At 39.9% G+C, this 22721-nt stretch overlaps 2 protein-coding genes across 7 annotated transcripts in view; one reads left to right on the top strand and one right to left on the bottom strand.

The window, feature by feature from the left end:
• LOC123517428 overlaps positions 1–10765 on the bottom strand; it is a 114500-nt gene extending 103735 nt beyond the window's left edge. The window contains exons 1-2 of one of the 3 annotated variants that reach the window (XM_045277460.1): positions 10497–10765; positions 5107–5168 (exon numbers count right to left, since the gene is read on the bottom strand). In XM_045277460.1, coding sequence (XP_045133395.1) covers positions 5107–5130 — 24 coding nt within the window. In that variant the 5' untranslated portion in view covers positions 5131–5168; positions 10497–10765. Of the gene's footprint in view, positions 1–5106; positions 5169–5818; positions 6090–10496 lie in introns of those variants that run through there. The other 2 variants (XM_045277462.1, XM_045277461.1) reach the window with 2 other exon arrangements.
• LOC123517425 (solute carrier family 28 member 3-like) overlaps positions 8627–22721 on the top strand; it is a 23399-nt gene continuing 9304 nt past the window's right edge. For 2 of the 4 annotated variants that reach the window (XM_045277458.1, XM_045277457.1), the window contains exons 1-11: positions 8627–8916; positions 11379–11540; positions 13221–13325; positions 15250–15354; positions 15786–15866; positions 17544–17629; positions 18204–18357; positions 18839–19033; positions 20047–20208; positions 21052–21305; positions 22246–22420. In XM_045277458.1, coding sequence (XP_045133393.1) covers positions 11406–11540; positions 13221–13325; positions 15250–15354; positions 15786–15866; positions 17544–17629; positions 18204–18357; positions 18839–19033; positions 20047–20208; positions 21052–21305; positions 22246–22420 — 1452 coding nt within the window. In that variant the 5' untranslated portion in view covers positions 8627–8916; positions 11379–11405. Of the gene's footprint in view, positions 8922–11378; positions 11541–13220; positions 13326–15249; positions 15355–15785; positions 15867–17543; positions 17630–18203; positions 18358–18838; positions 19034–20046; positions 20209–21051; positions 21306–22245; positions 22421–22721 lie in introns of all 4 variants that reach the window. The other 2 variants (XM_045277456.1, XM_045277455.1) reach the window with 2 other exon arrangements.

The raw sequence follows: 22721 nt of genomic DNA, 5'->3' as shown, positions 1-22721 counted from the left end.
GAACGAGAGGTGCCCAAGCTGCACTGACGGCACATCTCACATGCCACTAACTCTCCCACAGACGGCACACCTCATATACCACTAACACTCCCACAGACCAGTACGCGCGTTGGTGCCAGGACGCGTCACTCTGAACCCCTGCAGCAGCACATACCGGAGAGGCGAGGCTTGGGACACACTCGTGCATTACATAGGATAAAGATTCAGCTTGTAGTGTAATGAGGCCAAGTGTCTTTTCTTCCTCCTCCTCCTTATCATCATCATCATCACCACCTACAAAGCAAATTACCAAAATTTATCCAAAGGCTTCGCAATTAAACCCTCTGAGAAACACCTGAAAAACTAAAAAAAATTTTGTCCGATCTGAACGTAGGCCTATATTTTAGAGTCTAGAGTTTACCTCATAATGCTTTATAAATGTTTAAGGTTTTCACAATTATTTGACCTCAACTCTTCCTGACACTTAATCAGTCAAATATTCCAGGAAATGGCACCAATCTTTTCTTATTTCAATTCTTTTTTATTTCATATTCTCCCATCAAGCGTTGTTAACTCAGGTACTGTTGATTCATTCAGATATGTGGAAATAATCCCCTGTTGTGATTCTTTAAGTCTGAATAACGAACACGTTCACCTGATGGGTTCATATCTCACCAAAGAGGAGAAAAAAACTTGATATGTAACCAGGATATAACGAATCAAATTTAATAAACCTTCGTAGTGACTTGTTTCTAGACGAGTTATGTGTGCTGACGCCGTCACAATAATGGAAAAAAGAATTGTTTACAGGACAATTCACTCAACATTCCGGTTTTCGAGTTAAAATGTGTTAAAAAGAATAAAAATGTGAAGGTATATAGATGAGGCACCTCATCAGATAACACAAATAATGGGATTGTATGTAAATTGTATGTGGTACGATTAAACCTCATGTCTTTCTTACTCTCCTCTAAAATAGTACGTAAATTCCTTTTCAAACATATAAAATTCCATATTGTTATTCTATACAACACGGTACCATTTTCTTTTTTCCCTTTTTTTTTTCTCTTCTTCCTCCTCCTCCACTACATCATTATTTTCCAACCCCTTTCCTTCATACAGTTTCTTCTGCACGTTTTTTCTATTTCTACTCCTTCTATTTTCACCTTACACATTCCCCTGTCACTCAAGGTTTTACCACCACTACCACTACCACCACCACCACCACCACCACCAAGTGCCACACCAACACTATTTTCTCCTTTACCTCCAGACGTGATGGGAACAGAGGGGAGCAAATGGCAATAATAGCCTGGCCTTTGACCGAGAAAATGTATGTATAGGAGGAGCCTCTCTCTCTCTCTCTCTCTCTCTCTCTCTCTCTCTCTCTCTCTCTCTCTCTCTCTCTCTCTCTCTCACTCCAATAACTCTCACAGCTCGACCTTCCTGTCTCACCCTTCTGTCAACCTTCCTACCAACTACCCTCAACTTTCTTATTTCCTCTTTTTTTCCCATTTCTCTTTTGTTAACATCGGCTTACTCGGCTACCTCTCTCCCCCTCTCTCTCTCTCTCTCTCTCTCTCTCTCTCTCTCTCTCTCTCTCTCTCTCTCTCTCTCTCTCTCTAACACCTGAAGCAGACACAGTCAATGGCCACGCAGAGTTCAGACCAAGAGGCGTTGCTGGAGTGGAAATCGGAAGGCGTGAACTGAAGCACAGGTGATTAATTAAGTGGCAGTGGCAGGTGATATCTCCCTATCCCCACCAAACGCGTCCTATGTTAGCCCGTGTCACGTTAGCAGGGTGGCCACGTGTGCTGTATTGTTGCGCGTCATTCAGGTGTGGTGGTAGACCCGGGGGAGCCACTCCTGCCGCCACACGTCCCTGCAGCCTGGCGTGGCGGGGAGGGAGTCAGGAAAGGGCGTGCAGTGAACAGGGCAGTGCACGCTGACTAATCTTCACTGTCTCTCTCTCTCTCTCTCTCTCTCTCTCTCTCTCTCTCTCTCTCTCTCTCTCTCTGTGTGTGTGTGTGTGTGTGTGTGTGTGTGTGTGTGTGTGTGTGTGTGTGTGTGTGTGTGATTGGAAAGGAAATGTAAGATAAACTCTCTCTCTCTCTCTCTCTCTCTCTCTCTCTCTCTCTCTCTCTCTCTCTCTCTCTCTCTCTCTCTGTCTGTTCGTGTGTGTGTGTGTGTGTGTGTGTGTGTGTGTGTGTGCGTGCGTGCGTGCGTGTGAATGCGCGTGCGTGCATGCGTGCGCGTGCGTGCCCACCCATAAACACACACACCCACACACACCCACACAGAGAGAGAGAGAGAGAGAGAGAGAGAGAGAGAGAGAGAGAGAGAGAAAGACAGTGGAAGTTAGCCAGCGTGCACTGCCCGGGTTCGAGTCCCGGTGCGGCGAGGCAAATGGGAAAGCCTCTTAATGTGTGGCCCCTGTTCACCTAGCAATAAATAGGTACGGGATGTAACTCGAGGGGTTGTGACCTCGCTTTCCCGGTGTGTGGAGTGTGTTGTGGTCTCAGTCCTACCCGAAGATCGGTCTATGAGCGCTGAGCTCGCTCCGTAATGGGGAAGACTGGCTGGATGACCAGCAGGCGACCGAGGAGGAGGTGAATTACACACACACACACACACACACACACACAGAGAGAGAGAGAGAGAGAGAGAGAGAGAGAGAGAGAGAGAGAGAGAGAGAGAGAGAGAGAGAGAGAGAGAGAGAGAGAGAGAGAGAGAGAGAGAGAGAGAGAGAGAGAGAGAGAGAGAGAGAGAGAGAGAAAGAATCAACTTACAACGAGCATTAATCACTAACATCAACTCTCCACGACACGGAGAGACAGACACCACTCCTTTCTCTCACCCTGACCTCTTAAGGGCCTCTCTCTCTCTTTCCCTCACGCACGGACACCAAAGACGGAACCATCACCACCAACTCTTCCCATCAAACAGAGAACAAAACAGCAAAGCACCAGACTCACAGGCAGGGACGTAAGACAACCAGTAACGGCGGCGCCACACCTTACCGCCGCGGCTGACCCACATTATAAACACCAGTGACCCGCTCCAGTCGTGTCGCGACCAGCACATCCCTTCCTTAACCGTCAGTGTCGCCACTCCTCTCTTCCCCTCTGACCTCTCCTCAGCCTCTCACCCTCACTCACAGGCAGAGGAAAGAGAGAGAAAGAGAGAGAAACTGGAAAGAATAAGCCTCGCCTCACTCACACTGCTGTAAAAAGAGGCACTTTGCGTCGCAGGGCAAGCCAAGGCAACCTGTAAAGATCCTTATTTGTGAAGAGGCGGGTCGTTGTCCCCAGCTGTGGAAGGAGGAGGAGGAGGAGGAGGAGGAGGAGGAGGAGGAAGAAGAAAGGGAAAAGAAGGAGGCCAACGAAGACAACAAAAAAAGAGGTAAAAGAAAGGAGCAAGAGGAAGACAATGAGTATGAACAAAGCGTACAAAGACATGAACAGGAAGAGAAAGAGGACGAGGAAAAGAAAGGAAGAGAAGGAGGAGGAGGAGGAGGAGGAGGAGGAAAATGAGTTATGGTGCACATGGCAGGTCAAAAGATAAAAATAGACATGAGGAGAGAGTTAACGTCAAGATCAAACAGGAAAAAAGAAATAACCGACATCGGAGAAAAGTAAATTCGAATAGGAAACTCAGACAGGATGAAGAACCACAGGCCTGAACAACACAGAGAAGAAGGAAATGTGCAAGGGGTGACGTGAGCACGATAACAACACGAAATCACACATTAATCAGAAGAGAATGGAAGCGGACAGAAACGCAAGGAAACTATGCTTGTAATTATGTATGAAAATGGAAACATTGTAAAAGGAAAGAGACACGTGGGAAAACAGACAGTGCAAGGAACAGACACAATATGATGAAGAATGACTGCAAATATGATGACATAAACAGAGATAGGAGAGAAGAGTGCTTGAAAGATAAAAGAAACAGATAATACCTCTCTCTCTCTCTCTCTCTCTCTCTCTCTCTCTCTCTCTCTCTGAAAGGATGTAACCGCTTTAAGTAGCCAAATAGGATTTAACCTTCAGTAAACAACGCTTAGAATGACGTGACCTAATATAAAATTATCCTCTTTCTCTTATCAGCATCCTGTCCATGATAGTAAAACGATCCACACACACACACCCTCTCTTCCTCCCTCTCTCCCTCTTTCCCTCTCTCCCTCCCTCCTCCTCCCTCTTTCCCTCCCTCCCTCCTCCCTCTTTCCCTCCCTCCCTCCCTCCCTCCTCATCCCTCTTTCCCTCCCTTCCTCCTCCTCCCTCTTTCCCTCCCTCCCTCCCTCCTTCCTCCTCCCTCAGATTCGGCTGCCTTTTGTATCAATAAACCGTTAGTTAGCATTATTATTATTATTATTATTATTATTATTATTATTATCATTATTATCATTATAATTATTATTATTATTATTATTATTATTACTATTATTATCTTTCTGAGGATGGCCGTGAAGCTGAAACGTCAAAGAATATATTCCTCTGCATCAACTTTTGTTTCCCTACCACCCACTCTACACATTATTATCATTATTATTACCATTATCATTCAATGTCTTTTACATCTTGGTTGTATTTATTCGTGTATCCAGAAATCCAAATCGATCAAGTATAGGTACATAAATTTACTGAAGCTTAAAAATAAAAGATCAATCGCTGCATTAGTAGATAAAAAGATAAAGAAATGTTGACATTATTTTTCACTTTATATCATCTTACCCTAACAACATAGAAATTCAAACATACACACAGACTATGTGAACAGATCGGGAGATGGGAACTTTTTTCCGCAACGAAAGTTTGATTTTTCTTACGAAGTTTTATAGTTTCCTTTTATGCGGGGGGTTGTGTGTGTGTGTGTGTGTGTGTGTGTGTGTGTGTGTGTGTGTGTGTGTGTGTGTGTATACATCATTAAGCACAAAATACAAAAAAAAATGGAAAAAAAATTGACAAGAACATAGACAGCCTGAGATGAATCAAAAGAAGAAAAAAATGAAAGCTCAAAGATGTAAAGACTCAAACCTGTAAATTTTCATAACAAAAAAATATCAAACAAAAATAAAAAATAAAACATTACCACAGAAGCAAAGTAATACATTAATACACTCACCCACAGCCGCGCCTCACGCCTCATGCATTTGTGTGGCCCCCGTGCCGCATCTCACCTCTTGCCTGTTGGAGGAAACGTGGTCTTGATTACATGAACGTGTGAAGAAAGAAGAGGCGTGTTCGTCTGGTTACAACAGCGCCTCCTCAGAAAATGCAGCTTTCTCCAAATGTTGCAGATCATTCAGTCTGAAGAACAAACACTACAACTGAACAAAAATAACAAGATGGGCATGAAAAGAACAACAACAACAATAGCAGCAACAACAAAGAAAAATGCACAAATAAAATGAAAAAATAAAAATTAACAAAAACAAGAAACGTATTCTTTTTTTTTTTTTTCCTCGTCTTATTTCCAATCCCTTTATCTTTGACAGTATTTCATTTCTAGTTAACAGCAAAGTGAAGCAAGTGACGCGGTGTACAACATGGCTGTATGGTGTCCGTGTCTTGTCTCCAGAGCTGCGACGTAGAGCTGTGGCGGCCGCGAGGCAGGCCGTGTGAGGCAATTGTAATTTAGCAGGTGGTGGTGGTGGTGGTTACGATAAGAACAGTGAAAGGTAAACAAGAGCAGTAGCAGCAGTAACAGAGAGAGAGAGAGAGAGAGAGAGAGAGAGAGAGAGAGAGAGAGAGATTACTTAATTATATATCATTGCCTTTTCTCCATTGATATAACCAACACACACACAAGTCCAGCATAGGTTTCCTTAACTTACCGTCGATCACTGTCTCGCCTCCTCGCCACGTAACACCTCTCCGTTCATAAAAGCAAATCACTCCCTCCCGGCCAAACACATTTCACTTCTCAACGCTTCTGCATCACCCAAACAACCTCCAAACTGCCACCACATCCATACCAAGACACTACTGTATCTCACGCCATTCACAGAACTGCTGATCATCGCTCCTTCAAGGGGGACGCACAAGATATTCACCAAAAAGCGAACGTCACGATCACAACCACACGTACATTGCGGAACTTCATCTTGGTAGAGCGTGGCGGTCCGGGAAAGAAAGGGACGTGGGCGGAGTTACAGACGCCATTTGGGGCTTCAGTTGTGCTGGTTCGAGCATGCGGTAGCTGATCTTTGTGGCTACAACTTCCCGCGCTTAATTTACCACAAAAGTATTGTAAATGTAATATACATATTTTGTTCCTTCATTTTGCTGTTTTTTAGTCCATCACTTTAACGTTCCAATAATATATGAGGCTGAAAAAGAAAGAGGTAAAGTCGAAACAGCTGGTCGAAACCAAGTAAGCCAGATAATAGAAAATATTTGTACTTTATATCCTTTCTATAGATCAAATTTACAGACTTGACACATAACTGTGATCACATTAATGCAATACTGGTGCAATGAAATGATGAGGGATATATTTCCTAAGCACCTGCCTGCTGAGGAATAACACGCCATCTTGCACCGCTGTCAAGCGACATAAGGAAACATTACTCTCTTCAGCACTCTTCTCACTCGGGCAGCAACTGTCTGTCTTAGGATTACTGCATGTTTTTTTTTTTTTTTTTTCCAAGAAATATATATTTCTTGATCTTATTTAAGATTAAGAAATCTGCTCTGGCCGGCTCGCTGGCTCTGGCTCTGGCTATTTCACTCTGGCTGGTTGTGTGGCACCCTTGCTGGTTGACTGGCTGGCTGCTGCTGATCGTAGATCATATTTTTAGCTGTGTGTTTTGGAGCTGCTTGGCTGATCGCCTGACGCCGCTGTCTATGGTGTTATATATATATATATATATATATATATATATATATATATATATATATATATATATATATATATATATATATATATATATATGTGTGTGTGTGTGTGTGTGTGTGTGTAAAATCTAACGTCACTTTGTATATACACTTAGTCACTTATTTATCTATATTTGGGTGACATCTTATACCCGGCTGGCTAACTCTGCCTAGTAGTAGTAGTAGTAGTAGTAGTAGTAGTAGTAGTAGTAGTAGTAGTAGTAGTAGTAGTAGTAGTAGTAGTAGTAGTAGTAGTAGTAGTAGTAGTAGTAGTAGTAGCAGTAGTAGTAGTAGTAGTAGTAGTAGTAGTAGTAGTAGTAGTAGTAGTAGTAGTAGTACTATATAGTCAAAAGAAAAAATACAAACAAATAAATGATAATATTTACAATACCTGTTTCATTTGTACAACTTCAGTGACGAAATTTACAACTTACTACTAAGTACTTGAGTAACATACATGTCTTACGTTAATACAGAAAACTTTGCTCAAGCACACACACACACACACACACACACACACACACACACACACACACACACACATTTTCTATTCATATTTTTTTCTTAATGATTTTCGCGATTCAGAATGTCCGATGATCATTTAGGAGCCCTGACCACTGCCGCTGTCTGCTCCGATATCAGAAATACGTTTTGTTTTCTTTGGTTTTGTTACTATTATTATAATTGTTATTATTATCATTTTTATTATTATTATTATTATTATTAATTATTATTATTATTATTATTATTATTATTATTATTATTATTATTGTTATTGTTTTTTTTTTTTTTTTTTTGTTTTTTGTTGTTGTTGTTGTTATCATTATTTTTACCATTACTATCTTTACCATCATCAATATCATCATCATCATTATCTACATTCAATATGATATAAGGCAAGACGATAAGTGATATGGAAATTCAGTTTGACTCAGTTCTATCTCCTTTTTATTTCTTTTGCAGGTTTTCTATAAAAGGAAGGCCTATAATGATAAAGCAAACCAGCATGTAATAGTTTGCAGTTTGCACTTCCCTGGCAACCCTCCCACTGCTGAGTCCACATGAGCAGCAGTAGTATCCATGGATCAACTCAAATAAGATAAAGGATTGCTCAGTGTTCCGAGGATCAACCGATGACTAGTAACCTACGTTGTGTTGCGCTAGGTGTTCGAATCCCGACCATTCTTTTATATTAGTGCATCAGAGAAGGTATACGAAATACGAGACTACTCTGCTATTCTGTCCTGCAATCTGGAGTTATTGATGATGATGTCATTATTACTCATGAGAAGTGTGCGTGAATGCGAGCGTAAAATCGCTATATCGATCTTTGAATACCAGTGAATATCTGTGCGGTAATCACTGTCATGCTGCTGCTTCTCTGTAATTACTTAAAGGCTATTATATTGATGCATTGTATACACCTGCTTATGTTGATAAATACTCTTTTTTTATGTAGGGGAGCAAGCACATGACATTAAAATCTTGAAGTGTAGTAATGGTACAATACTCTCATGTCTTAGATAAATTTGCCTTTGGATAATTTAGCACTAAGCATTTCGCGAGACTTGTCATGCTCAAAAGTGCAAGGTTAATAAGTACACACTTTCACCAGGGTAAAGATTGTGAAAACGGAACCCTAGTTGTCGCTGCGCATTTATCCTTATCAGAGAGGCGCATATCATATCATATCACAGCAACGTGTCATTTCTAGAGAAGCAGAAAAAAAAAGTGTGTGCCGCTCCCTAACAAGTTATATAGAACAAGGGACTCATTTAAACCCTGGTTTCTGCTCCGAGCGGGTTGGTCAGTTGGTTGAAACTGCTAGCGGAGTTCCGAATAGTGACTCCAGTACTTTTGGGGTTCGTATGCTTGTCAGCGCGGCACAGAGTGGGAGAGTGCGTAGGATGCTGCTTTTTTTTTCAGTCAAGTCTTTCAACTCATAAAAACAAAGGTTGAAGCTTCCTGTGTCCCATCAGTAAAGAAAGACTGCCGACGTATCTGATTGGTATTACAATTAGAGAGAGCTCCTGCGTGCATCAACAAAAGGACCGAGGTAAGGTGTGTTGCTTTCTCACCTAATAATAATTTCAATTGATAATGAACATTGGTAAAATACACTCCTCTTTTTACTGTAATATCTGCAATGTGACGGTTACATCGGAAACTGTTGAAAGTGCCTCACTTTATATCAGTTAGATTGCTCCTCTTCAAGCTTAGGACTGCTGGGCCGGAGAACGACTTCGCTGTGTCTGCAGAGTTTTGTTCCTCTGCAGCTAAAAATTATGCATGGCATTTAGTTCGACCAACACAAAAGTTAATGACTCAAAGGGGAAGCAGGACAAAGAGAGACATTCCCAATGGTAATTACTGCGACAATATCGGATCGTTACTACAAAACTGGGGAGTCACTGCCTAGTGAAGGTACCAGAACATTTATTTAGAGTATACTGAGTTCTGTTCAATGCAAAAAATTATGGATGATTGTGTGTGTGCGTGAGTGCGTGCGTGCGTGAGTGAGTGAGTAAGTGAGTAGCAGAGTAGCTTCGCTCTTCTGCCTTCTCCATCAAGCACTGATGGAAAAGAGTGGTCGGGATTCAAACGTCTGTATATATATATATATATATATATATATATATATATATATATATATATATATATATATATATATATATATATATATATATATATATATATATATATATATATACGTATGTACACTGTGTGTGTGTGTGTGTGTGTGTGTGTGTGTGTGTGTGTGTGTGTGTGTGTAATTATTTTTTTAAGGAATACAGGCAGATTTACAATCAATAAATATGTCAGACATGGTCTGTCGAGTCGAAACTCCTACACTACGCTGTGTGTGTGTGTGTGTGTGTGCACACCTTCGAAGTGGGGTTGACTGCTGGGAAGGCGACGTTTCACGGTTAAGGAAATAAGTACCTAATTCCTATTTGATCGATCGTTATGGCAATTGCCTGAAGACAGTTTTTGATTTCCACTTATCTCTTCGGTCATGTGACATGTATAAGGATATTTATAATTGAATTCCAGCCAGCCTTTGTGCTTCGCTTTCCTCTGCGGAGGTAACTGCTGGTGTTGCACACGTGGACCATAGGAGCAGGTGTACACATGTTAGGACTTTCTATTTTTCAGTCTTGATTTTGCTTTCAGGAAAATGTTTTTGTCTACATGTTTTTTTTTCAAATAGCGTTGCGCATTTATTGATAACGAGTATTATTCTCAAAACGAGGACAGTAGTCAGGGAATGCTTTGAATACTAGGGAAACAGTGATATCTCTTTTTTTTTTTAATGCGTGCTGGATATGATAAACGATGCCTTCAAAGAAATCAGATCGTCCTGATTATCGCTACCATATCAGTCCCCGCCGGTATAACCCAGAGATCGTGACGGAACAGCGGGAAGGGAAGCAGGGGAGGTGAGGGATGAGTTAGTGGATCACGTGATGAGGAAACTCAGGACTCAGACATATAGAAGGTGCCATATTACTCAAACTGAACGATTTCATGTATCAATATGAATAACACTTCAATTTATTATGGATTGGGACTGGAGTATATCAATGTGAAATAAATTCATTAGACAACTGGGAGTGAGGCCTGGGAAAGGAGTACCTCGCAAGACAATCAGCGGGTATCGGCGTGCGGCTCACGTGTGCTGGCAATGAAGACTGATTATATCAAAACTTTTGAAGTGAACTGATAATCGACAGTTTTCCCAGATTGACTGAATGATAAATGTAGATAGCGTTCTCTTGTAATGAAAGTGAGTCAATGGAGTAATGAATAACGTGGTACGCAATGCTAAAAACAATGAATAGACAAATAAGTAAATAACGGTGAAGCAAGTAAGACACTTTTTTTTTTATACAATATGGGTTTTTCACGGGAATTTATGGGCTAAAGTCGGTACTTTTTGGGGTACCTCCTATCTCAAAGCCGTTGCCCCGAGTGAGGAAGCCCAACCTAAACTCGGACCGTGGACAGGATTCGAACCAGTGCGCTTGGAGACCCCTCGGATCCCAAAGCACGCATGGTTCCACTGTACCATTTCCTGAGTTTACTGCACAGGTTGCGTATCCACAAAATATGCTGCAAATAACAAATGCCAAAAAGAAATGAAGCACGTAAGAAGGAAGGATAATGCGATAAAAATGGACGAAGAAAGAAATGAAGAAGGAAGAAAGTAAGACTATACTACATGAAAACTGCACGTTACAGTTATATGTATTCTTGGAGTGACTGCCTCAACCATGTCATAATATGCTACGGGAGTTTGCACGACGACTCAATGCAATTCTCTGAATGCAACTCGCGATCTTCTGACTAGATTGGTCATGGAACGGCGTGACTGATAGGTTCCCTTTCACTATGAAGATCTTTAACCAACATCTGTACTATATATCACATTACTGTGGTGAAAATATAGAAATTATTACTGTGGATGTGGAGTCCCAATATTTTACGTTTTTCATTACTTTTCTTCACAATCATCAGATCAGACTCAGGACACAGTGAGAAGCCATGAACTCCACGTCAGAAGAGGCCACCTCCTCGTCCCTCCAGAATGGAGACTGTGTCGAGATGCAGGGGAAAGACAACCCAAGCTTCGCGCCCCATGCCGAGGACGAAGGGAAGGACGGGGGTGCGAGGAGTAGGGTGAGTGTAACTGCTGCTAATCTAACTCTTGCCCTTTGATAATGAACAGATAAAGGAAAATGGATAAATGACGTCTAACAGCTAACTTTTCTATTATTGAATATTTAGCTTTTTAAAAGTAAAGGTGAGAGAGACAAATAGTTTGTGCCATGGACAGTTTCAGTAACAGATCGTAGATTAGGATTTTTAACTCATCTTGTTTGTTCGGCGAGAGTAAAGTTCAGATAAAGAGCCTGACTAAGGAGTGTGCCTAAACACGTCAGCCTCACAGACTTGTTTGTTCGAATATCTCTTGATAAGAAAGTAAGTACCAAGCAGCTGGATATGCCAAGAATTCAACTTTTGACAGCCAACATAAAGCTTGAGTATTTTATTAATTTAATGACCAAGTTCTTTCCCGCTGTCGTTATCTCATGCGAATGACGTTCAAGTAAGGAAATGTCATATGGCCATTTACCTATCACGTTATTACAAAATAATAAAATTTTTATCATTATTACATCTAAACTGCGCACAAGGAAGGAAATATCAGTTACAGCAGTGTCGAGTGTGGAATGATCATAGATAACACACATTCAAAACCCGGATATGCCTTTCAACTGAACACTAGGTTTTATATGCATTTCCTTTCTTCTCATCAGTTTGCTGTGTTTTGAAATTAATTTTTCGTAATTTTGAAGTGAATGATTCATAATGTTTTGAATTGTTCTTGTCAAAGGTCTTTTGTTCATTTACTTTATTTTGTAGACTTTCATTCGGTCAAAGACAAGAGTCATGTGTAGTAAACAGTCTCTGAATAGTAACTAAAGAAGTTCCGGTTCGCCAGTCATTGACAAACACTACTGCGCCAGGTCTACGTTTGAAGAAGGGGTGCACATTGCTTATGACTTGGATGAGGCGTGAATGGCAGTTACATACAGCCCGAATACCTGATCTGATGAAGAGGAAGGGCAATGATTGAGTGGTCTCCCTCAGTCATTGACAAATACTACTGAGCCAGGTCTAAGGGTGCACATTGCTTCCTTTCCGATTATGTTATCAGCCCTGTCATGACTTGGATGAGGCGTGAGTGGGAGTTACCTACAGTCCGAATACTTGATCTGATGAAGGGGAAGGGCAATGATTGAGTGATCTGCGCTCCCTCTCTCGTCATTCATTCCCTCATATGTCACTAAATAATTTGACTTTATATAGTGAGTGCACATGCAGTACAGATATGTTTAGGAAGTCATACTGATTTACTGAGGCATATAAAGTTCAATATATAATGAAATAAAAAATAACAAGACAAATTGTGATAAGCGGCGTGTCTATGGTGAAGTAACAAAACATTTCCGGTACATAATGGTATATCCTGCATTGGCTGGGAATATTAATGATTTCCAGGTCAGTTCCTGTCTCACTTTCCATCTTTAAAAGTGGGAACTTCAGACTTACGTGCGTGTGTGTGTGCGTGTGTGTGTGTGTGTGTGTGTGTGTGTGTGTGTGTGTGTGTGTGTGTGTGTGTGTGTGTGTGTGTGTGTGTGTGTGTGTGTGTGTGTGTGTGTTTTATTTATACTATGGTTTAAGGGTTCTTTCCTTTCTCTCCTTATATAGCTGCGTCTAGTATAAAAAATTATCATAATTGTCTAATCTTTCCTACTGCCACCAATAATCATAATGGAACTTGCATTATTTTAGAGTTCAGTCGTGAACATCAATGCAGAGTGTTCTGATGATGAGGAGGATGAGATGCACGAGAACTTCTTAACGATGCTGCCTTTTGTTGATAACTTCAAGAAAAAGGTATGTACAATTATCATCATGATGTCACTGCTTCTATCACCATGCAACTGTTGGTTATGGTGTTCCAACATTCCTCCATAGATTATAGTGTCCGCACGTTTTAGTACACTTTATTGTATCCTTTGCAGCTTCAGTCTTCTTGCATTAATAACATGTTTAATTCATCATCTGCCATACAAGGAAGTAGATGTCACCTTGTCCAAACTTTGAATGATTTCAGGCAAACTGACGAAGAGAAACTTTTTCTTATATCAAGGGAAGTTTATCAAGACAAGAATATTTTACTCTGATCACCAGTTAGACAACATGTACAGTCAAGTTTCGCAATTATTTTCTTTATAAGGGGAGCGAAGCTCAGCATATTGAAATGTTGCAAAACGCTTATTCGTTTCAGCTCTATGGCCTGCTGTGTGAGTGTGTCAATTATGTCCTTGTCTCAGGCATGATGCAGCGGTGCCGCACCGCAGCATGTAAAACCGCGCGAGTGTGCATATAATGCCCTCACATCAGCGTGACACAGCCGTGCGCTGGTGTATTACTTCATTTAGAACGGTTTGACGTGTGTTTTGTTCTCATATTGGGCATGACGCAGTGATGTAGCTGTACGCATCTAGAATCGAGTGAGTGGGTTCTCTTTTTCCTAAATGACATGTTCCAGCGGATACGGCGGAGCCACACCACCGTTTGTGTTTTGCAATGTGGCAGTGTCGTTGTCGTCGACGTATAGTATGACACCAGCTTTTCTCCTTCCATCTCTCACATGCAAGTCAGCGTGGTCTGTCTATTCACGTGAAATATTCTGCATGTTCATGGATTAAGCTGTAAATGGAAATACCAACAAGTAAAATACATACCTAACACTACGTATCTATTTATATTTTCGGCATGCGGTCCCGCTGGTGGGCCATGCATGAAGAAAGCGTGAAGGTCGAGGAAATAACATGCAAAAGTTGGGATAGTGAGAGTTTAGGATTTGTTGGAAAAATTTGGTGGGTGCTGTAAAACCATGTTTCCTCCAAAAATGTGCATAACTGTACCTCCTACCTATTCACACTTGATGTCTCTATAAAGTCAATCCAATCCAGGAAAGCAAGAGTATGTTATATTTTTCATGTCTTCTACTTGTCAGCCGGGATATTTCAAACTAGAAAAATGTTCATCTCCTCATTCCTGAATACTGAACAGTTCTTACCCATAAATGATTTCATCTTCATGTAGATATACCCGGAAAAGTATGATTCGATACTGGGTGAGATCGGTGGTGCCTTCTCTTCAACTCCCGCTAAGGACAAGATACAAGGTGACATGTCTGCCTTAAAGACACTTTGTGCAGTCGAGACATTAAGTCCAAGCCTTCCCTTTCCACTTTCACGTTTGCTAGCTAACAAACAGAGGTACTTTAGCAGTGAGCAAGTTCCACCATCAACTTTGACTGCTGTTATCGGTTTATAAAAGAAAAAAAAAATACTGGTAAAGAAGCAGGGCATTTGTAAGCCATTAACCCGAACGCTTTCCATATTAGTAAGTTCCCGAAATAACACAAGACAATGAAACTGGCCTTTAGTCCTGACTCCTGACTGCAGGTTGTTAGCCAGAACTAAATTACATGGTATGTTGCGCGCCTGAATAACCCCTTGTTCTACTATCCCGTTAGCGTGAACACAGTTGCTTAGAGTTGACTCTGTGGAGCATATACAATGGTTCATGGAAAGCATTCTCCACGCCACAGCAGTGCCATATAACATGTCGTCACAAATTCCACAGTGACTGGCACAGCGTGGTTGCCAAACTTGCACCATACCGCACGGGTTACACGAGTTATCTTGTATGCTGTGCCATATTGTATCACGCCGCGAATGTGAAGAAATATTGTTTGATGATTAACACCAGAAGTCAGTGTTTACTGTTATGCATTTTGTTTCAGATGACACAATTTCCCAAATGGAAGGCGTGTCTCCTCTCCATAACATTGGCTGCAGCCTATGTGGCTTACGTCATTGCAATTCTCGTCATCCAAACCAAAGCAGAGGTAAATTGTTTATGTTATGAGTAAAACAGACCGTGTGATCATCATCACTCGACCTTTCTCCTCAGGACACTAATGAGAACTATGTTAGATAAAGTAAGCTGTGCATTGATTTAAGGATTGGCATTTGAACCTGATAGAGTATAACTTTTTCGCTCCAAGACATATTATGATCGCTTATCCACCTTTATCAGCCAAACGCTCAATAGTAATTTCTTAGAGTATCAACAAATGAGTATAGTGTTGCCTAGAGCTCATCTGTTCCACCGCAAAAGTTAAGGCATGTAAATCCATTTTAACAGGTACAAACATGAATCACCAACAAGCTTGAGTGAGTGAGTGAGTGAGTGAGTGATCTATGTTAGGCGCCGCAAGAGTCCATGGGTCATGTGGCGCCGTAACCAAACAGTAATAGGTACGTCTTCTTATTGCAGGAAAGTAACTACTGGTGTGACGCAGACGGTCTTGTCATAATCATCACCGCAATACTATTCCTGGGACTGTTTTACTTCCTGGTAAGTGTTGAGGCGAACACTAAATTCAGGATGATGCAGTGATCTCTACGACTCTGGATGACTGAGGTAAGCCTCCCCGTGGGCAAGATGGGTATTCTTAGTGGCAAACCATCTAGAACAAGGCCACTGGTGAAAACCCAGGAAGGCAGAGTGACAAATGCAACACTGAATTTTATAATAACGGGAAGTGATGTTAGAGAAATAATGTCAAAATATATAGCTACAACACGGCAACAAGCACGCCTCAAACGCGCCACACAGCTACGTCTGTGCACCAGAGGGTGGCGACTCGCTCATGCATTCCCACAAAGAAGGTCTTCCTGTAGGTTTCACTTACATACCTAACACCTCTTTAATTGAAATCCTTCTGGAAACCTATGCACGTTGGAATAATTAAATTTCTACAAAATCTAAACTTGTTAAAAATAAATAAATAAATGCTTACTAGATTTTTACATGTAAAAAAAAAAAAAAAAAAAAAAAAAAAAAAAGGTATTATGTACCAGTCTGCTCCAGCAAAGGCTGAAACCTTTGTCAAAGTCAGGCTTTGTGGTGAAAGACTACATAAGAATGAACGTAGACCTACTGTTGCATTGGCCACACTCCTGCGAGGTTCATTTAGCGTTGCAATGCTGGCTGCGACAATAACTCCGAACTCCGAAGCACCAGTAGTGAGCTTTGCTCGATCTATCCATTGGTCATTGGTATTTGGTGGTAGATAAGATGTCAGGGGAGTATTGAGGGAGGTGATAAGGGTCTCCTTACCCACGGTATTGCTAGACCGTGTCCTTACCACCAATGAGTGGGTCAAGCGAAGCTCATTACTAGTGTTTCGTGTTATCTTGGCCGGCATCAGCAACGACCCAGTAGACCTCACAGGAGTGTGGCCGTTAACTGGACACATGCATAGCCTTACGAGACGGCTAGTGTGAAGAAGAGCTAAAATCTGCCTGACACTGCATCAGTTCTTTAATTTCTGGGGCATTCTGTAGCTATTAATTGATTTCCAAATCTGGACAGCTCAAAAGTTGGTCTTGAAGAGAACAAAGTATACGTCTTAACATAAATAATCACCACTAGGTAGTTAAAATGATTTTTTTTGTGTGTTTTCAATAGCTAATGTTTAGTCTGAGACACCTGGTGGTGCAAGGTTCTGTAATGAGCTCCTCTCGTACCGTGCTAGAAGATAGATAACCTTAATTTTGCCTTTTGCAATTCTTTCATTTAGAAGTCTCCCTTCCTTGCCTTCAGCAGAGATACAAGGATGAACAGGAAGGATTCAGAAGAGCTAGTGCTTGAAGTGCTTTACACTGAAATGGGTTGTGTCAGGGGCGCATACTTAGTGAGTCAGATAAGGATAATTCACATAATTTGTAAAAGTACGAGATGGAAATGAGCAAATGCTATGAATGTGGAATGTTGGAATAGTGAAAAGAACATTGTGTGTGTGTGTGTGTGTGTGTGTGTGTGTGTGTGTGTGTGTATATATATATATATATATATATATATATATATATATATATATATATATATATATATATATATATATATATATATATATATATATATATATATAATACATTATATTATATTTATTTGTCAAATGTACTTTCTTGCCTAATAAAAAAAAAAATAAATAAAGCAGAGGTGCTGTATGGAATGATATTTGTTTTGCAGGTTGTCAAGCATTTTTGGGGGAAGATGTTGTATCACAATGTAGTCAGACCAGTGAACAGCTTCACAGACAAAGTCCTTGCCCACAAGTAAGTCGTAAATTACATTTGACAATGATATAATCTCACCAAGACATACCACAATCTATTTGCCCATGTACATAATCTTTGTACCTAAGCTCCCTCAAGATGTAACATAGAATTTCCATCAAACTATTAGCAGTTTTAGCAAATGTTTCATCTGGATTATTTATTTAACCAGGAAAAAAAAAAAAAAAATTATGTTTTATGAAAGAGTTTTCCAGATGACACTCAATGCATCGGCAGGAAAATAAAAATAAAGTATATATATATATATATATATATATATATATATATATATATATATATATATATATATATATATATATATATATATATATATATATATATATATATATATATTATCAAAGATACAAAAAGAAGCTGGATATTTGAGAAGGGAAATACACACACACACACACACACACACACACACACACACAATATGAAAAAAAGATGAAAAACACAGTTGCTAAATGAATAAACAGTTGTGAGGATATGAAAGAAGTGAGGACATGAAACATATTAGATAAATAAACTGTAATGATGTGTTGGTGAGAAAGCTTACCTGATGAACTGGCAGGTGGGTTCCATGGGTGTTCTTCCTGGTGCTGGTGGTTGGTGCCCTTGTGTTCATCGGGGTGGACTCTAGACACAACATGCAGCGCCTCCAGTCCCTCCTTGGTGTGGTGGTGCTGCTACTGTTTGGCTTCATCTTCTCAGTAGCTCCCAAAAAGGTTAGCACATTTTCTTCTTTTTGCCCTCTTCTTCTTCTTCTTTAAGTAACCAGATCCAGTTGACTGTGTGCATACCGTATTAGTATCTAACATTTTGGCTTCATTTTTTCAATCACTCACTAAAAGATTAATGCATTGCCTTTTTTTCTTGTCATAATATCTTGTTAATTACAATTCAGTTACTTTGCTACAGGATCGTTGCATAAAATCAATAGTTCCTTGTATCTTTCCATATAAAATTGTTTTTTTGTTCTATCTTTATCTTATTTCTTTACTCTAAAAAGAGATTATCCATCACTTAATTCTCCCAGCATTTTCTTTCAGTTTCCTAAATAAAAGAGCCTGTGTCTTCATAATGGTGGTATTTTCATGGTTATTCACACTGAAAGGTTAACATTGCTGAAGTATTTTGGTATTATACTTTAAATTGTGGATGTGACTGAACGTGATGCCTCATGAAGTGTGGTGTGTGTGTCTACAGGTGAGGTGGCGCCACGTGGCCTGGGGCATGGCTCTGCAGTTCATCCTGGGCTTGATCATCCTGCGGTGGCCCTTTGGCCGCTCAGTGTTTGAGTGTCTGGCCGGCAAGGTGGCCACCTTCCTCGCCTTCACAGATGAAGGAGCAGGTTTTGTGTTTGGAGATTTAGCCACTGTTGACAGGATTTTTGCCTTCTCGGTGAGTTCTTCAGGAAATACTAGTCATAGAATTAATTTTCTTAATGTGAACCATTCTCCATACATACATTTCCATATATTTCTTAAGCATTCAATCAAAGTGCTTAATTTTTTTTTGTGAAGTTCATGTCATAAACAAGTAATATTGATTCAACCAACAACTGAAAGCAACATTTTAACATGGTTGGGATCGTGTTCTCTAAGAATCCTGACTGCATTTTATGCATCAATATTTATTGAATTAGTGTGTGTGTGTGTGTGTGTGTGTGTGTGTGTATATACTAAAAGAGGCTGGCCAAGAGCTACATGAAACTAATGGAAAAGGAACTTTTAACTCCAAGTCAATGGACACACAGGCAAAAATAGAATGAAGTGCTAAACTACTTACTTACTACAATCATACTGTGACCTAGAATTGCTTGAAGCACACATAAGAAAAACAAATGAATTTCTTACATTTTGAAGATCCTGTTGCCAAGCTGTAGGTGATGTACTGTAGTAAAACATGAGTAGAAATATATGAACAATATCTCAATTTGCAATGTGGTCAACAATAGTACTGTTTGACTGTGGCCATGGCTGACTTTTAAATCGTTCCTTTCACCTCACATTAATAATTACTAACTAGTGTTTCATGATGGTATCAGTATACATGACTATCAATGCCTGATCTCTTTCTCTATATTTCCAATCAATCTTTGTGAAGGAAGCTTACTTTGGTTTTGATGATCATTTTATCTATCATAAAGGATAAAATCTTAGCTATTTTGAATGTTCTGTCAGGAGTGTGTTGCTTTATCATTTGTGTTTACATATACCTATCTCAGATCAGTTCCTCACTATCCAAAGCCACCTAATATTGTAACACAGAAAGAATTCCTTTGACAGGAATCCATGGTAATAGCAAGAGTGCACTTACCTGCTCAACATCATCACTCCTTAAAATGTAGATTGAGTGTGTGTGCTAGAAATTGAGTTACTAGCAGGACATGACTTGTTTTCCTATCATTTCAGGTCCTACCAGTGATTTTGTTCTTCAGCTTCTGTGTGCAGATTCTTTACTACTATGGTGTGATGCAGTGGGTGGTGATCAAAATGGGCTGGTTTCTGCAGGTCACCATTGGCACCACAGCCTGTGAGAGTGTTAATGCTGCTGCCAATATCTTCCTGGGGCAGGTTTGTTCATCTTGTATATTGTGTTGTTATAGGAATATCTTCCTTCTCAATATGCTTTGTTTCAATAACTGACCACACTTGGCAAATAATGCAATTTATATAGACTAAATTTAAATCATATTTAAATCTGAGGGAGGGGTATTACATTTATATCACATTAATTACTAATACATACGTAGAATCTACCACTAAAGAGAAGCTACGGAAGCCATGTTGATATTCCTGCACCTTTTTCTTCAATAAATTGAAAGGAACTTCTCAAATGAGGTGAAATTATTTAAACTGCCATAGTAATGTTTGATGAAATGCTGGCAAAACCTTAATCAAACACACTTCCAGATCCTATCAGAAGTCAAGACTATCTGGTTCTTCAGGGTGAAACTATTGAATCCTACACCAATAATACTTTTTCTAGTTTAGTGTGCTTACTTGTGTCCTTTTGTAAAATCAGTTTCCCATCTTTAAAATATCTGCATTTCCAAGTACAGTACAGTGATGGTAAAATGTCATGGATAAATTCTGCAATACCCTTTGTTGTAATTTGAAGCAAGGATGGAGTGGTAATTAATTCATCCCCAAAGTCAGTCTATACATTGTCTCTCATTCACACTATTTTCTGAAGCCCTTGGCCTCTGACATAGAAGATTAATTATTCCTGTCATCACTCTACAGGAATGAGTCACATAGCATGGACAGTTATCTTCCCAAAACTTTTACTTCATAAATCATAAAATCTGAATGTTACTTAGCATCAAGTAGACTTGTAATTGTTGATCAAGTTACTTCACTATTTCTGAATGACAGTACCATAGAAGAGAAAACCAACAATTGTTGTCATTACAGACAGAAGCACCACTGCTCATCAAGCCATTCATTCCCCAAATGACCAAGTCAGAGCTGCATGCAGTCCTCACTGGAGGATTTGCCACAGTGGCTGGCTCTGTCATGGCTGCATACATATCATTTGGTGTGAATCCTGCCCACCTCCTGTCTGCGTCAGTGATGAGTGCACCCGCTGCACTTGCCTTCTCCAAACTCTTCTATCCAGAGACCAGAAAATCTAAGACAAATGTCAAAAACATTCAAATAGCGAAAGGGTTAGTAGACTTTGTATTTTCCTCTTACATGATCTATTTTGATATGTTGCTTCAAAATCATATGAGCCACAACTGTTCATGTTAATATTTTTAAGACTGAGTGCAGGGGTGGTGTAAGTCACAGTTAAAAGTTACTGCTATTTGCCTTGATCTTGTAAATACATAGTACCTAAAACATTATTATAAAAAATTAAAGTTACGAGTCCACAGAAAAATATAAGAGTTAATAGGATGATGAAGGTTCACTGAAACCCACCAAGGCTGTAGTGACTCATGGTGGCATGACTGGTGATGTGTCAGATTTGCGTCATCCAAGCAAGTGTAATGACTTTCAGGATGAAACTCAAGGAGGCACTCTGTCCTGGCCAATTCATTCCACTTTTGGATCAGTCTTTAGCATTTCTGTAATATCCCAGTGCTTTAAAGGTTGGGACTTATCCCACAACGTCATAAAGGAAATTGAATTCAGTAATGAGTGATCGATATATTGCACTTTTGATATAATTTCTTTTAAATGAATTATTTGCAATTTTCTTTATAGAATCCTTGCAGACTAGTTATTCATCCAACAGAAATAAAATTTTAAAGTGATTCTTTAATGAATTTCTAACTCAAAGAAATATTTTCATGAATAGTCCTTGATAAATGATATTCTTATAATATTAACTGTAACTGCTGAAATAGTGACAGATCTCTGTTTACAAGTGATCCATACAAGTAGCAGACTCCTTGCACTGCATTGAGGGAAGTGTGACCTTAACGCTGGTGTAAATGTAGACTTAATCTAAGTCTGGTGTACAATTACCAGATAGAATTTTGATACAAACTGAACAAGAAAAATGGCAAAAATACAATGTATGTCAGTATTTAACTTGCTTGATTTCAAATGATGAATCTGAAAGTAATAACAAATCTTTTGTATTTGTTCCTTTCTTGACAGGGAAGAGGCTAATCTGCTTCATGCTGCCATGGTGGGGGTGACAAACGCCATCCCTCTTGTTGCTAATATTGCTGCCAACCTTGTGGCTTTCTACGCCTTCATTGCATTTGGCAGCCATGTCTTTGACTGGACCTGTACACTGGCTGGTGCTGAAGAGGGTACCTGCTCCATAGAGGCAAGTTTCTTAAGAGTAGAAGTAAATATTTTTCTTATAGATTTACTGGGAATAGCCAGATTCTCTCTCTCTCTCTCTTGTACTAAGCACTGCCACCAAATTGTGTACTAATGTGTTGTGTAGCTTGTGTAGGTTATGGTTAAGTCTAGTGCAGGGAATGCCAAAAAATGTAGAATGGCTGTAGTTTGTATTTAAGGAGTCCAAAGTAATAGAATGTGATGCTAGTGCCACAGACTGTGCTGCACCACAGCCTGCCCAAGACAAACCACGTAGGCGTCAAAGTGTGGACAAACCATGTAGG

The sequence above is a fragment of the Portunus trituberculatus genome, chromosome 42 (assembly GCF_017591435.1).
Source record: "Portunus trituberculatus isolate SZX2019 chromosome 42, ASM1759143v1, whole genome shotgun sequence".
Taxonomy (NCBI): Eukaryota; Metazoa; Arthropoda; class Malacostraca; order Decapoda; family Portunidae; genus Portunus; species Portunus trituberculatus.
Note: the sequence above shows the minus strand (reverse complement) of the source record. Positions and strands in the feature narration are given on the sequence as shown.